This window comes from Paralichthys olivaceus, chromosome 17 (assembly GCF_024713975.1).
Source record: "Paralichthys olivaceus isolate ysfri-2021 chromosome 17, ASM2471397v2, whole genome shotgun sequence".
In the NCBI taxonomy this organism is placed as follows: domain Eukaryota; kingdom Metazoa; phylum Chordata; class Actinopteri; order Pleuronectiformes; family Paralichthyidae; genus Paralichthys; species Paralichthys olivaceus.
In genome coordinates this window covers 18,929,763-18,943,661 of record NC_091109.1, presented here as the reverse complement: position 1 = coordinate 18,943,661, position 13,899 = coordinate 18,929,763, and the positions used below count along the sequence as shown (strand labels likewise).

General features: G+C 43.8%; 3 protein-coding genes across 3 annotated transcripts in view; 2 read left to right on the top strand and 1 right to left on the bottom strand.

The window, feature by feature from the left end:
* LOC109644332 (E3 ubiquitin-protein ligase RNF31-like) overlaps positions 1-2,671 on the top strand; it is a 34,878-nt gene extending 32,207 nt beyond the window's left edge. Inside the window, exons 31-32 of the mRNA XM_069512458.1 lie at positions 391-506; positions 770-2,671. Coding sequence (XP_069368559.1) covers positions 391-506; positions 770-937 — 284 coding nt within the window. The 3' untranslated portion in view covers positions 938-2,671. The remainder of the gene's footprint in view (positions 1-390; positions 507-769) is intronic.
* emc9 (ER membrane protein complex subunit 9) lies at positions 1,757-5,191 on the bottom strand. Its single transcript, XM_069512455.1, has 6 exons — positions 4,781-5,191; positions 4,368-4,588; positions 3,936-4,012; positions 3,757-3,826; positions 3,444-3,538; positions 1,757-2,940 (listed from the first exon to the last, which is right to left on the bottom strand). Exons 2-6 carry the CDS (start codon positions 4,560-4,562, stop codon positions 2,760-2,762), a joined length of 618 nt encoding a protein of 205 aa, XP_069368556.1. The 5' UTR covers positions 4,563-4,588; positions 4,781-5,191; the 3' UTR covers positions 1,757-2,759.
* Positions 5,192-7,809: 2,618 nt separating this feature from the next.
* LOC109647295 (neutral cholesterol ester hydrolase 1-like) lies at positions 7,810-12,704 on the top strand. Its single transcript, XM_069512449.1, has 5 exons — positions 7,810-7,944; positions 9,220-9,442; positions 9,575-9,644; positions 9,728-9,899; positions 10,122-12,704. The coding sequence occupies exons 1-5, from the start codon at positions 7,810-7,812 to the stop codon at positions 10,740-10,742; spliced, it is 1,221 nt and encodes a 406-aa protein (XP_069368550.1). The 3' UTR covers positions 10,743-12,704.
* Positions 12,705-13,899: the final 1,195 nt, after the last annotated feature.

Genomic DNA, 13,899 nt, shown 5'->3' with positions numbered 1-13,899 from the left:
CATGGTGTCTCTGTGGTAAACGTGAAGTAACACTGAACAATACGATTTCCAAAGCTGCTCTCACACCTGAGGATTGTGGGTAGTGTTTCTACAGCTGATCGCCAAAATCTCTTGTCAGAAAATGAACGACTTTTACTATTTTCTTATTCACTACGTGTTAATGAATAAATTGTTTGTATATAAAATGTCAGAAAATTCAAAACCACATGGGACCAAGATAAAATCCTCAGTCGAGAAGATAAATCCGAGAATCTTTCTTAAAAACATTGAATCGATCACGCTCAGGTTTAAATTTACAGATGTTTGAACACAGAATCTGGTTTAACTCAGTTTATCACTTGTTTTCGTCTCTTGTGTATTAAACTCACCTTTTCTGTCCCGTTGGTTCAGAGCTGGATCTTTTCTGTTCGAATGGAGGTGAAGCGCCTCAGTGCGGCTTCACTCTGTGTTTTGGAGAAGAGCTGATCGCGGACGACGATCTGTCCAGGAAACTTATCATCGCTCAGGTGAAGAAGCCGTCACACTTTAAATTCAACACTTCAGGCTCCTGCTGAACATGTAGCCCGACATTTATATTTAATCTTTTCTTCAATGGTTTTTATCTCCAACTTCTAATTTTTGTAATTTTTGGAAAACAATTAAGTTTCCAATAAATCAGCTGGAGAACAAAATAAATAAATACAAAATAGAAATTGACCCAAAGCTCGAAAGCCCCGAGAGCAGAGTCGTTCTTAGTGTTGACACCTTTACCTGTTTCTCTCCGCTGTAGATCACGTTGCCGTGGGCGGAGCAGAAGGTCCAGAACGCTCGCTCCATCTGCGACCCCATCAACATCCTCAAGTCTCTGGCCAGTCAGTCTCCGCTGGAGGAAATAACCCTGAACCTGGTCGCCATCCCATCTCCGACGGCTGACACGGTCATGTGGGGGACGCTCTGAACGCGTCAGGCAACGTGAGGGGTTCATTCCAAAAACACCCCCCCACCCCCCACAGTTACAACCACAATCCTACACTGACATTTACTTTTGTCATGTGATCAAAATGATTTTAAATTTAAAACACAAATCTAATCTCTCTGGATGTGAGATGTAAAAAAAAAAAAAAAGCAGTTTGTCTGGTAATAACATATTTTTTACAATTAAGAAATATTTCTATTAACTTTCTAACACTTTAAGACGGGAGCTCACAGAGTGAGCGCTGTCTCCTGGAAACTGATCCAGGATCTTGAAGAGATCATGTGGTCGACTGGAAGCACTACACGAAACTGAGAGGTCGTCTTCGCTCTATAAATAATGTGACTTTAAATCATTTAATCGAAGCCAGTGGTTCCCAACTGCAGGACCAGGACTCCTACAGAGCTCAAAACAATCACATCAATTCACTTTCGTGTTTAATTAACTAATTAAGTTTAATTTAAAATCAGGGTTTTTGAGAAACTTAGTCTGACCTGGTTTACAGTTTACATGCAGAGGTCAAAGGTTGGGAACCACAGCTTTCACCCACTGATAATTGTGTTTATACTACAGCACTATAGAAACCTTGTGACATATTATTCTATATGGGTTAGTACTATATACACCATATACTATAACCACACAAAAAAAAAATAATCAAACACACCTAAAGCAGGAGCTGAGATAATAACCCAAAGTACTTCAATAGAACAGTAGTGATAGAAAATATGCATATTACTATTTTTTTTGTAAAACTCTTGTTAGTTTTTTTTTCTTAAACACAGACGTGAGTGTAAATACAAGTAGTGTGACTGTCGTCTTTTAATAAAGTTTCACAATGTTGATGAAACAGGCAGAAAAAAGGAGCCTACATTTCAGTGCATTTTAGGAATCATGTTATTACTACTTTAAAATCATAAGGAGTCAAACTTGATATTGGTGTTTTTAAAAGTTGCACTTAACTCCGATGTGTTTCAGCCATTTTAAATGTTTTAATGTCAGTCTCTGTTGTAGCGGATCTGGGTAACGAGAGATCAGCAAAAGAACAGAAACGTGTTGAATCGAATACTTCAGCCCTGCGGTGAAAAACAATCTGCTGAAGCTCAGGAGATTCAGTTTGGTTTTGACTTTTATGAAGCTCGGTGAGAAAACATCCTGTGTAGCACGTTTCCTCTTTCCAACCACAGTCAACGCTTCTCAAACATCAGGTTAGGACAAAAAAACCTGCTCTGTCAAACAAAGGGCAGCGACAGTGAGGCACGAAAACACATCGTTATTAGAGTCTGTAAAAGTTTCAGAGAGAGATTTCAAACGGAATCACCTGCTCCTCCACAAACACTCACATTTCTGAGCTTCAGCAGACGAGAACTCGCTGCACGACTTTTGTACTCTAACGCGTTTCTGTTATTTTGTCCACCGCTGCTGTTTCATGTAATATCTGTGGGGAGTAACAACAGTAAAGAATCAAAAGAGAACGAGAAGAAAGAGAAATAAATAGGAGTAATACTCAGGTGCTGAGTAACAGTGTTAAAGGTGGATTTTCCTTAAGATCAGCAGGTCTGGACCACAAGGCACAGTCTGACGGGGGTGGGGAATCTGTAGGGATTTTCTTATTTAAGCTATGTCGTGTCTCTGTTCAGTTGAAGAAGCATTAAAAATAAACGTCTTCCAAAACTCTTGTGTTGAACGTTTGGTGTTTTCAGGTTATAATTAAGATTTTTTTTAAAAATTCACATTTGTAAATAAAGAGGACGACGGGTGAGAACATAAATAAATCTGCGCTCTGGTAAAAACTGGTTCTACAGTTCTAGATGTTCCCGTTGGCCGGCGACGCCAGCTCCGCTATCTTGGTGTTGAGTTTCTGATTGGTCCAGTCCTTTGTGATGTCGTCCAGATGACTGTCGAAATCCACCAGCTGCATGTGATCGCCCAACTCCAGCATCTGGCTGGCGATCGCCCGGGTCTCCTCCCACTGCCGCAGCATTATCCTGAACAACACGGAACATCGGCGTTAACGCAGCGGTCGGACGGTTCTGCTGCGACATGATCTCCACGACAACGTGTCCGCTCACTGTTCCAGACGTTTAGCACGAGGATAACGGAAGATTTAACAGTTTCTATGATGTGTTGATTCAATGTTTTCTTCTTTTAAGATGTATTAAGACTAATGAATGAAATGTAAGATCTCAGTAAAGTATGACAGATGTTAAGGAAAATCACAGAATCACTTAAAATATTCAAACGTGTGAAAGAGTTGTTAGGAGCCTGCAGACACTGTGTGACATGCACATGAATCAGACCCTTCACAGGGACCTGTGGTGGAACTATGCGGTTTCTACCAAGTTTGGTTCTTGAGTCATTTTGTTCTCAAGAACCTCAGACGCTGACGCGATGATTCAATATCCTGTGATCGTCGTCGGAATTTACACCATTTGAATACCTTCTGAAGCCCCCCCCCCCTCCCCCGTCCGACCCAGCAGCTGTTTCTTACGTGTGTTTGTCTTTGAGCATCCATCTGGAATCTTTGCGCTCATACATCACGATGGGAGGAACCCGATAGTCTGCAGACATCTTACTACCGTCGAGCTGCGGAATAAAACAGACACATCGATCATCCACAGCGAAGCAGAGCGTTCACAAGAGACCAGTACATCAATCTCAGGATTCGTAAAAACGTCACGGCCAGTATTTGATGAATATCCTCATCACTGAAGTGAACTGATTAATCGACAACCTGTTCCAGGTTTAATGTTTTCATAAGAACTCGGGCAGCAAAGAAAACTAATGGTGTTAACTTCACTTACCATTAACAGAACTGCATTATCAAACTGCTCAGCGATCTTGTCAGCGATCTTCAGTGCACACGGCGTCGGGCTGCGGGGACGAAAACACGAGACATTCAAAGAAAGGTGCAGAAAACGTCCACAGACGCTGAACTGACAGAAGGTTCGAGAGGAGAGAATTCATCGGCTGCAGAACTCACCTACTATCCGATACGCAGGCGTTGGCTTGATAGTATCCCACAATCCTCTGCTGCGTCTGCGAACACCACACGTCCACCTGAAACACACGACAGCCACAGGCGTCTTTTAATCGTCTTCTGACATCACAGTTTCTTATTCTTTTGACAGCAGAAATGTTTTCAGGGGACAGAAAAAAAAAAAGAGCTGAACCTGCTGTAGTTCAAAGTGAAGCTGCTGAAGCATCGAACTACAGATTCATCAGTTTGTCGTTTTGTTTATGTTGTGACGCTTTGCAGCGCACGTGTCGTCAAATTGATGAAGTTGTTTCTCTATTCTCACGTGTTTTTACTCCATTTGAACAAGTTTGTCTCTTTTCACACGTGTCTTCAGAACCTGCACTGAGCCGAGCTCCCTCGGCTCCTGTACGTCAGACCTGTGAGCGGGGGCCCCACCTGTGTGAGGGCCAGCTGGGTGATGGGGGCCAGGGGCAGGTGGGAGTGGAGCAGCGGCACACAGTCCGTCACACACACAGCGCCGCCTGCCGGGCTGGACGTCAGCAGCAGCCCGTTGATGCCGCACCGCGGGAACAGAGACGCGTGGAGGAACATCTTCACGTAGGCTCGACAGGACAGCTCCACCTCGCCCATGACGACAGCTGCTGAAGGGGCACGAGCTGCAAAAAGACACGCGACAGAATGTGAAACACGACGATGACGCACATTCAAACAATAAATTTGAATCTTAAACCCGGCGGAGGTCGAGGTTTCAGCAGCAGCTCGATCACCTGCTGTTGTTGTTGTTGCTGCTGCACCGGCTGTTAGCATTAGCCGACGAGCTAACCGAGCGGAGCTGCACTGAATCTTACCTGGAGATGAAAATGATTCGAAGGTGAAGTTGAAGCTTCGAGCAGAAGCAGCGGACGGAGATGTTTCAATGAAGTCTACGTGTGTGTGTGTGTGTGTGTGTGTGTTTTAAAAACCTTGCTCACGAGCTGTGGAAGCTACTGTCTCACTTAGCGGCTAATAACAACTGTTCTTCCGGTACCGCCCACGTGGCTTACATGGAGTGACGCGATTGGCCGGGGTGGGCCTTGACGCTCTGTCATTTGATTGGATTATCGACGCGCCAATCATTTCATTCATCCGTCTTTCAGCGCAGTGGTCACGTTTGACAGCAGCGCCCTCTAGTGGTGTGGGGGTGTCGCGTGACGGCGTTAAGGTTAAATGAATGTTTGACAGATAAAGTTGGTTTAAATTTAAATTAAACAGTTATATTCATTAAGATTGGAGCAAACTTTGTTTATATGAAAATATAAAGAGTCAATGTTTTATATGTTAAATTGTGATAAAGTTGTTTTTATGTTTATCAGCTGTGGAAAAAATGCCTTATTATATTCATAGATAAGAGATAAAGTAGGTTGAACTCGATATGCAAGTAATAACAATGCATTATAGAGTGATGCATGACTTTTAAACTATATAGAGAAATAAGGGATCAAATCAATGTTACTTTTACATTCATATATTAGGTGGTAAAAGTAAAATTCATGAATTGAGACAATTTTCCAACAACAACACTTATTTGATGCAGCAACTCACTAGAGTGCAAACTATTTAAAGCAGTTTTATTTTGGATGGACAGATGTTGCCATTTTAATTTTACTAGAGTTCATCTCCGGCCTAAAAAAAAAATTGATTTCATGTGTTAAAAGTTTTTCTCTTTTAGTTTAAATTCTCATCTTGTTCAGTTGTCTTAATGAAACTCTGCACACAGGCCAGGTCAGACTTAGGGAACCATGACCCATTACTTATCTGCAGTAAGAGACAGGGCCTCCTTATCATCAGCAGTAACCAAGGTGATCCGGGGAGTTGTATAACAACTAAAGGAAAGGTCAACGAGAAGTATTCACGTCTCGGGAGAGCAAACAAACAATCCCTGCTCTTATTAGGGCAGAAGTTACCAGGCTAAAGGACGACATGAGCTAATGTTTAGTTTGAGAACTCTTTTAACCCACAAGAGCTTAGTGTACAAATAGACAAGTTTAGCTCAGGGTTTTTCCAATAGATCAACCACATAGAAAACTGATGTATAAAACCAAAATCCAACTTGTTTTCCATTCATCTAAAACAGTAAAAGAAAAGCAGGTAAACAGCTTCAACCTCGTCTTTTGTCAAGATCTACTGTGCTCATGAATAAAATATGTTTAATACAACCTCACAGCAGGTATGAAACTAGTGTTACATCAAATCTGATCTCAGGCCACTTCTGTTGAATAGCTAATCTGTTTTCAAAAGATTCTCAACCAAGATCAGGACACATTAGTTTATTTCAATACATCCATATAATGGCTCCGTTGAGAGCAGACTCTGAAACACCCAGGTTGTGCTTCCTGAAACAGAAAGAGATATAAAGAGATATTGGAAACGTTAAAATCAACCATCTGCAGAGATGAATATACCCTTCACATGTACACTCAGTCCGAAGCCTATAGCAGTTCCCAGTAGTGTTACTTCCTCCAGAGGTGATGTACCTGGAAGAAATTCAAGTTAGAAAAAGCTGACTCACTTGTCTTCATATGACAATGAGCCAGTGATCACAGCTCACCATTTGAAAACATTTTGGCAGAAGTAGGATAAGGATAACATCTGTTCTGCTGAGGCCGGATGTACGGCCTTTAGGAAAAAGGATGCAGCAGCATCTGGGGCATCTTGAGCACATAGCTAGTCTATGATAGGGGGAAGGGCTGTTTGCGCTGCTTGAGTGGGAAACCATTCTTCTATGGTACCTGCTGCAGTGGGTAGCTAAGCTGCTTGGGCAGGTAGCGAGGTCGCTGGGGTTTCTTGGGGACCTGAGGGCCGCTTGGATGGGTAGACGGGATGCTGGGGAATCTGCTGAGGTCGTTTGGAAACCTGCAGGCGTCGCTTGGGGATGTAGACTGGTAGCTGGGCCTCCTGGAACACAATATTTAGCCAAAATTAAACGTAGAATATATCTTAAAAGTTGAATATCATATTTGACGACAGCGCCTGGGGCTGCAGTCTCTGGGGCACTTGCTGGAGTGGTGGTACCTGTGGATGTTGGGGCACTTGTGTGTGGCTGCAGCAGGTGAGACCAGTTATCTGCAGGGTTCACTGAAGTAAAGTTTGTTCATGTGAACGTGAATCAAACCTCATCAAGAAGACATTTCAACAGAGACGTCAGTCTGCGTCATCACTGTGAGTTATTGGAGCCACTTAAACAAACAGACATATAGAAGCTGCATGACGGCCAAACGTCTTATCTGTCTTTTACACCATCAAATTAAATCTCTACATATTAATTATTTCCTCTTTTAATCTGAAGCAGGATGAACAGTCACTGATTATAACGTCACAAATTCATAATTCTTAAATGTCAAATGTGGAATGGATTTAAAATTATATTACAAAATGAAGTAAAGCATTTTATTAATAATACCCAGGGCTAAAATAAACGAGAGGTCATATAACAAATACAAGTTGTCTAGTATTTAAAGTATGTGTAACACAACAACATATATACTATAAGATAACACGATATAATAACGTATAATATAATATAATACACGTTTCTGTGGTGTTATCTTAAGAACTACATTTCCCAACAATTATCATATTACGAAATGCGTACCTTACTTCCTGGGTCAGATTTTCAAAATAAAACCATTACCGCATGTCATTGTTATGAAATCGACCCAAACATCGACTTTTATTTTGAAATCGGGTTCATTCCCCGGTGATTCGCCGACCTCTTGAGGAAACACGGACCAGACCGGGACAGACCGGGACAACCCGGGACCTGAGACAGCGACAGACCGGGACCAACCGGCACCTCGGGGAGGGACAGACCGACCCCCGGCGGGGACAGTCCGCCGCCATGAGGCTCCGTCTGGCCGGAGCTCTGCTGCTGTCGGCGGCCTCGTACTTCGTCTACCTGCCGCTGCCGAGCGGAGTCTGTGAGCCCTGGAAGCTGATGCTGCTGGACGCACTGTTCAGGAGCTTCATGCAGGCGGTGAGAGGGGGAGACGAGGGGGAGAGGGGGGGGAGAGGAGGGGAGACAAGGGGGGAGAGAGGAGAGGAGAGGGGGGGAGAGAGGAGGGGGGGAGACAAGGGGGGGAGGAGGGGAGAGAGGAGAGGAGGGGAGAGAGGAGAGAGGAGACAGGAGAGGAGACAAGGGGGAGACAGGAGGGGAGAGGAGAGAGGAGGGGAGAGAGGAGAGGAGAGGAGAGAGGAGGAGGAGAGAGGAGGGGGGGAGAGGAGAGAGGAGGAGACAAGGGGGAGAGGGGGGAGAGGAGAGGAGAGAGGAGGGGAGACAAGGGGGAGAGACAGGAGAGGAGAGAGGAGACAGGAGGGGAGACAAGGGGGAGAGGAGAGGAGGGGAGAGAGGAGGAGAGAGGAGACAGGAGGCGAGAGAGGAGGGGAGAGAGGAGAGGAGACAAGGGGGGAGAGGAGGGGAGAGAGGAGAGGGGAGAGGGGGAGAGGAGAGGAGGGGAGAGGAAGGGGGAGACAAGAGGGGAGAGAGGAGGGGAGGAGACAAGGGGGGAGAGGAGACAGGAGGGGAGAGAGGAGGGGAGACAAGGGGGGAGAGGAGAAAGGAGGGGAGAGAGGAGGGGAGAAAGGAGAGGAGACAGGAGGGGAGAGGAGACAAGAGAAGGAGGGGAGAGACATGAGGGATGAGTGAGACAGGAGAGGAGGACGGGAGACGGGAATCAAACAGTGACACATCAGGACGACACAGAAAGAATAAAACCGATCATTGTAAAGTGACCTGATGGAGAAGAACCAGTTCAACATGTTCTTAAATATAATAATATGAATAACTAGAATAATAATAATATTAATGATATTAAGAAGAAGAACACAGTGTCACAAGTTTACAGTAGAATATTAACTGTTATTCAGAGGCTACACAACAATATATAATAATACTAATTAGACAGCGTGAGACAAAGAGACATCAGAGGAACGTACAGAGTGAGAGGACAGACGTGAAACGAGAGTAGAGTTGGACACAGTGGAAGTGAGGTGGAGTCAGGGAGCAGCAGTTTGACGTGTTCTAACTACGTCACCTGTCGGGCTCCTCCTCTGTTCACACTCTCTTTGTTCTAACTAATTATTTTAAAGAGTCAATGCAGCGCAACGAGTTCTTCCACACAGGTGTTCACGCCCTGATGTTTCTCTACGGAGCTGCAGGGTCACAGTGAGAGGGAGCGGCTCCGTCACCTCCTCTCTTCTCCTGAACATTCAGATTGATTCCGGTGTAACGTCAGTGATTTGTGTTTTGCAGAGTGACGTGGCTCACTCGCTGGGCCTGTGCCACCGCGTCCACCTGCTGAACCGGGTGGTGTCCTGGGTGGAGGTGATCGAGGCCCGCTCCTGCTCCGCCGTGCACGTGAGCGACTCCGCGCTGGGCGGCGTGCCCACCAGGGTTTTCCAGGCGAAGGGCGGCGAGAGGCCGAAGAGAGGAGTCATATATTTCCACGGAGGAGGGTGGGCCCTGGGCAGCGGCCGTGAGTTTGACTTCTGCTGAACTTTTTAAATGAAATGATTAAGAAATAGAGAAACGTGATGTAAAGACGTCATCATCGAGCTGCTGAATGAAAGAAGTGTATCTGACGTCAGTAACCATCGCTCTGTCACAGGGATGCGATCCTATGACCGCCTTTGCCGGAAAATGGCGGCGGATCTGGACGCTGTCGTCATGTCTGTTGAGTAAGTTCGGACATTTCGTCATGTTTCACTGATTCCGTCCAACGCAACAGGACACGGGATCATTTTTGTCTTGTTGCCGTTAGTTACCGTCTCGCCCCGGAGGCGGTGTTCCCGGATCAGTACCACGACGCGTTGGCGGCGTCGCGGGACTTCCTGTCTGCCGAGGTCCTGGGGCGCTACGGCATCGACCCGGAGAGAGTGTGCGTGTCCGGGGACAGCGCCGGGGGAAACCTGGCCGCCGCCGTGGCTCAGGAGGTAAACGACGCAGACGCACGATCCATCGGAAACAAACGCGTTTATTAAAAAAATGAACAAAGATCAAAACTTTGTGAAGAATTTGGAAAATTCGGGATAGATTCATGTCTCGCTCGCTGTAAACTCGTAGGTTTGCGTTTGACCTTGACCACAGAACTTTGACGTTCCGTCTCCTCTGACCCCAGAACTCCTCCGGCTGATGCTCCTCCTCTGTTTCCACAGCTCGGCTCAGACGACCGTCTGACCGTGAAGTTCAAGGCGCAGGCGTTGATTTACCCGGTGCTGCAGGCCCTCGACTTCCACACCTCGTCCTACCAGCAGAACCAGGCCGTGCCCATCCTCTACAGACCCATCATGGCTCGTTTCTGGCTGCAGTACCTCGGCGCCGACTCCTCCCTGGCGCCCCTGCTCCTCGCCAACAACCACAGCTCCCTGGACCAGCCGGCCATCAGCGCCGGCACCCGCTCCAAACTGGACTGGACCTCTCTGCTCCCGGCCGAGCGCAGGAAGCACTTCAGGCCGGTCGTCAGGGAGACGGGATCGCCGGGGCTGCTGGGTGAGTTGCCGGCGCTGATGGACGTGAGGGCGGCGCCGCTGCTGGCAGAGCAGAGGGTTCTGGGTAGGGCGCCCAAAGCATACGTGATGACGTGTGAGTTTGACGTGCTGAGGGACGACGGGCTCATGTACGTACAGCGGCTGCAGGACGCCGGGGTCACGGTGACCAGCGATCACTACGAGGACGGCTTCCATGGCTGCATGGTGTTTGCGGACCTGCCGATGTTATCGAACGTTGGACGGAGGAGCATGAACAACTACATCCGCTGGCTGGACCAGAACCTCTAGAACTCAGGACGCGTGGAGTCTGTGAAGCCAAAGATTCCTGCAGCAGGAATTCTGGTTTTTGATCCGCAGAGGAGGCGCGTCTTTATTTCTCGGGAACACAGAGCGTGCGGACGTGAAGCGTCCAACACGTCGCACCGTGTCCTGTATCATGTGAAATCTAAAAACACGGAACAACTCAAACTGTCAACAACTCAAATTCCAAAGCAAACGCGATCGTTTCCGAACTCGCTGATTGATTTAGTTAAGTTAAATCAAACTCGACGGTGACGAAACTTTACACGGTCGCTTATTCGCTTTAAAGCCTAAATATACTGCCGCCTGCTGTCCATGTGCTGAACTGCAGTTTGTCCAAAATTAGATAAACCACAGATTAAAGCACTGATTCATAAAACCAAACAAATCTGATGTCACCAAAGAAAATCCTGCTTTTAGAATATGTTGATATATTTAAAGAAGAGAATCCAGGGATCATCAAAAGTCCAACAGGTCTTATAATAATAATAATGACGATGATAATAATAAGACACAAAAAGAATAAAACGTGAACAAATAAAAACGAACTACTGAAATTTAAACTGTGACTCTTAAGCATTACTACTTCCTGTAGCGTAAAGAAACGTGAGCAAAGAGAATTTAATGTTTAAAATTATTTCCTGAATTTACTTTATGTTCGATATGATTCTTAAATTAAAATTAATCACAGGAAATGTTTTTTTCTTAGCTGTGACACAAATTTTGTTTTAATGGCGATTGTGTTGAAATGTGTATTTAAAACTTCAACAATGCAAAACTCGGAGCCGACCACTTTATTAACGATGCACTGTGCGATGTTTGATACCAGCGACGACACCAGTGTGTGTGTGTGTGTGTGTGTGTGTGTGTGTGTGTGTGTGTGTGTGTGTGTGTGTGTGTGTGTGTGTGTGTACTCACTGGATTGTGTATTTGAAAGCGTCTCTCACTCTCTGACCATCTGATGACCACTGAAGTGTCGGGCCAATGGCAAGTTCTGTTCTTAAAGTGAAAAGACGGTGTACAGTTAATTCCCAGCATGCAATCCAAATTACATTACACTTAAAAAAAGACTTTGTTTAACACGTGTGTGCATCTAAGTTAAACATCTCTTCATGGATTCGGGCTGTGGAGAAAGACTCTCAAATGTTTCCCTGCTGTAATTTTAAGGGCATGTGTGAAATTATGCACAAAATGTTTTTCTATTGCATAAATAAGGTTTGAATGTACGTCAGCGTTGTTTCAGTTAAAACACAGAAACAGCCCCAGATGTGCTCCTGCTGCACAAAGACGTCCCACAAAGACATAAGACACAAAGAAGAGGGTTTACTGTCGCTGTGACGACTCTGGTTGCACGTCGACAGCGGAATCACAATATTTCTGGTTTTCTTTTCTTTTGTTCGTTACCATGTTTTTGTTTGAACGATGCTTTGTGCTGTGAGGCGGTGACATTCCTGGACGTGTTCTGTTGTGATGATGAACCTGTCGCTGCACCTGCAGAGGACGAAAAGAAGAGACGGTTGATTTAGTCACAATAAGAAAATGTTGGTTTTTTTGTGTGAATCTACAACTGCTAGAAAATCTAGAGTGTGAATTACTTGTTAATCGTTCGACACCGAACATTGAATATTAGTGAGAAATGAGGGGAAATATATTTTTCGGTTTAGCTGCTGAAAATCAGCTCGATTCATATTTAGTTTTCTGGTGACACTTTATTTCAAACATCTAACTGAATGTATTTGTAAGAATTTAAGATGGATTTAAATATATATATATATATATATATATATATATTTTATATCATTATTATTATTTTTAAAACGTGATCTGTTCATACAGCAGCCGTCAAATATGTGAAAAAGCTGCTTATTAAAAAAATTACACTGAAAAAACTTAACAAATTTACTTCAACTGGCGACTGATGAAGTTGTTTTAATTAAAACTTTTAATAACTTATCAAACTATTCATTGGTTTTTCATTTGCTTAAAGTCCATTATAATATTTTAAGTGTCATCGTCAGTTTCATTTTACACTATTCTCACCTCTTATAGAAGAAATCTCAATAATCAAATATAAAACTTGTTCAGCTGAAATGTTCGTTGTCCTGACGTCTTGAGGGACAAATCCTTCATGTTTGTTCGGTTAAAATAAAATGAGTTGCAGCCGTCACGTATTACTTGACATATAAATAATTCATATGAAATGGACACAAGCGACGACGTGAATACGAATCCCACTCGTCAGAGTTTTACATGTTAACGTGATGAATTCACATACAGGCACATGTGGTTTATCACCAGTAAACACTGCACTTCACATGTGATGAATCACGTGCAGACATGTTGTGGTTTTCAGACCCTTCACATGTGAAATGTAATATTTTATGTGTGAAAACGTGGACGTCACATGTGCGTGTTCAGTAACGGTTTGATGATTGACAGATGTCAGTGTGGTTAATAAAACCGAAATGTGCTGTAATGGTCGATTGTAAAAAAAAAAAAAGGTTTTATGTTTTGTTTTAATGTTGTTTTGTTTTATTTCATCACGCAGGGTTTTTGTGGAACATACAACTCGACAATCACGAGTTCGCTCAGTTCACTGGTCAGATCCAGATGTTTGTTTTGTGATTTGTGAGGAAACAGAGGAACTTCGTCTTTGTGATGATTCTTAAATGTCTGTGAGTTAATATTGTTCACGAGGACTTTTTAAAGTTTTGAATCACTCAGCTACTGTATCTGCACACAATGTAAAGTATGACTACTTTCTGATTTATTTATAAAAACTAGGATTATAGGAGATTTCTGTCGTTGTTCACGTTTATTTGAGCAGAAATAAAATGATTCATTCCCCGAACAAACTGTAACGACGTTATTTTGTGATTAATAATAAAAAAACATCGCAGCTGTTATGGTTTATCTATTTACTTGTTATTACAGATATCACAAATTCAAAAATATATTTACCAATTTTAATATTTTATTTTATAGTTTATTATAAATATATTTATATATATAGTCCAAATTATCTGCTTTGATAAAAGTATTTATGTGTAATTTTGATATTGGTTATGTTACTTTGATTATCATGGGCATTAAAATATTACATATTATTATAAGTTTTAAATACTTATAAAATTTGTCATTGAAT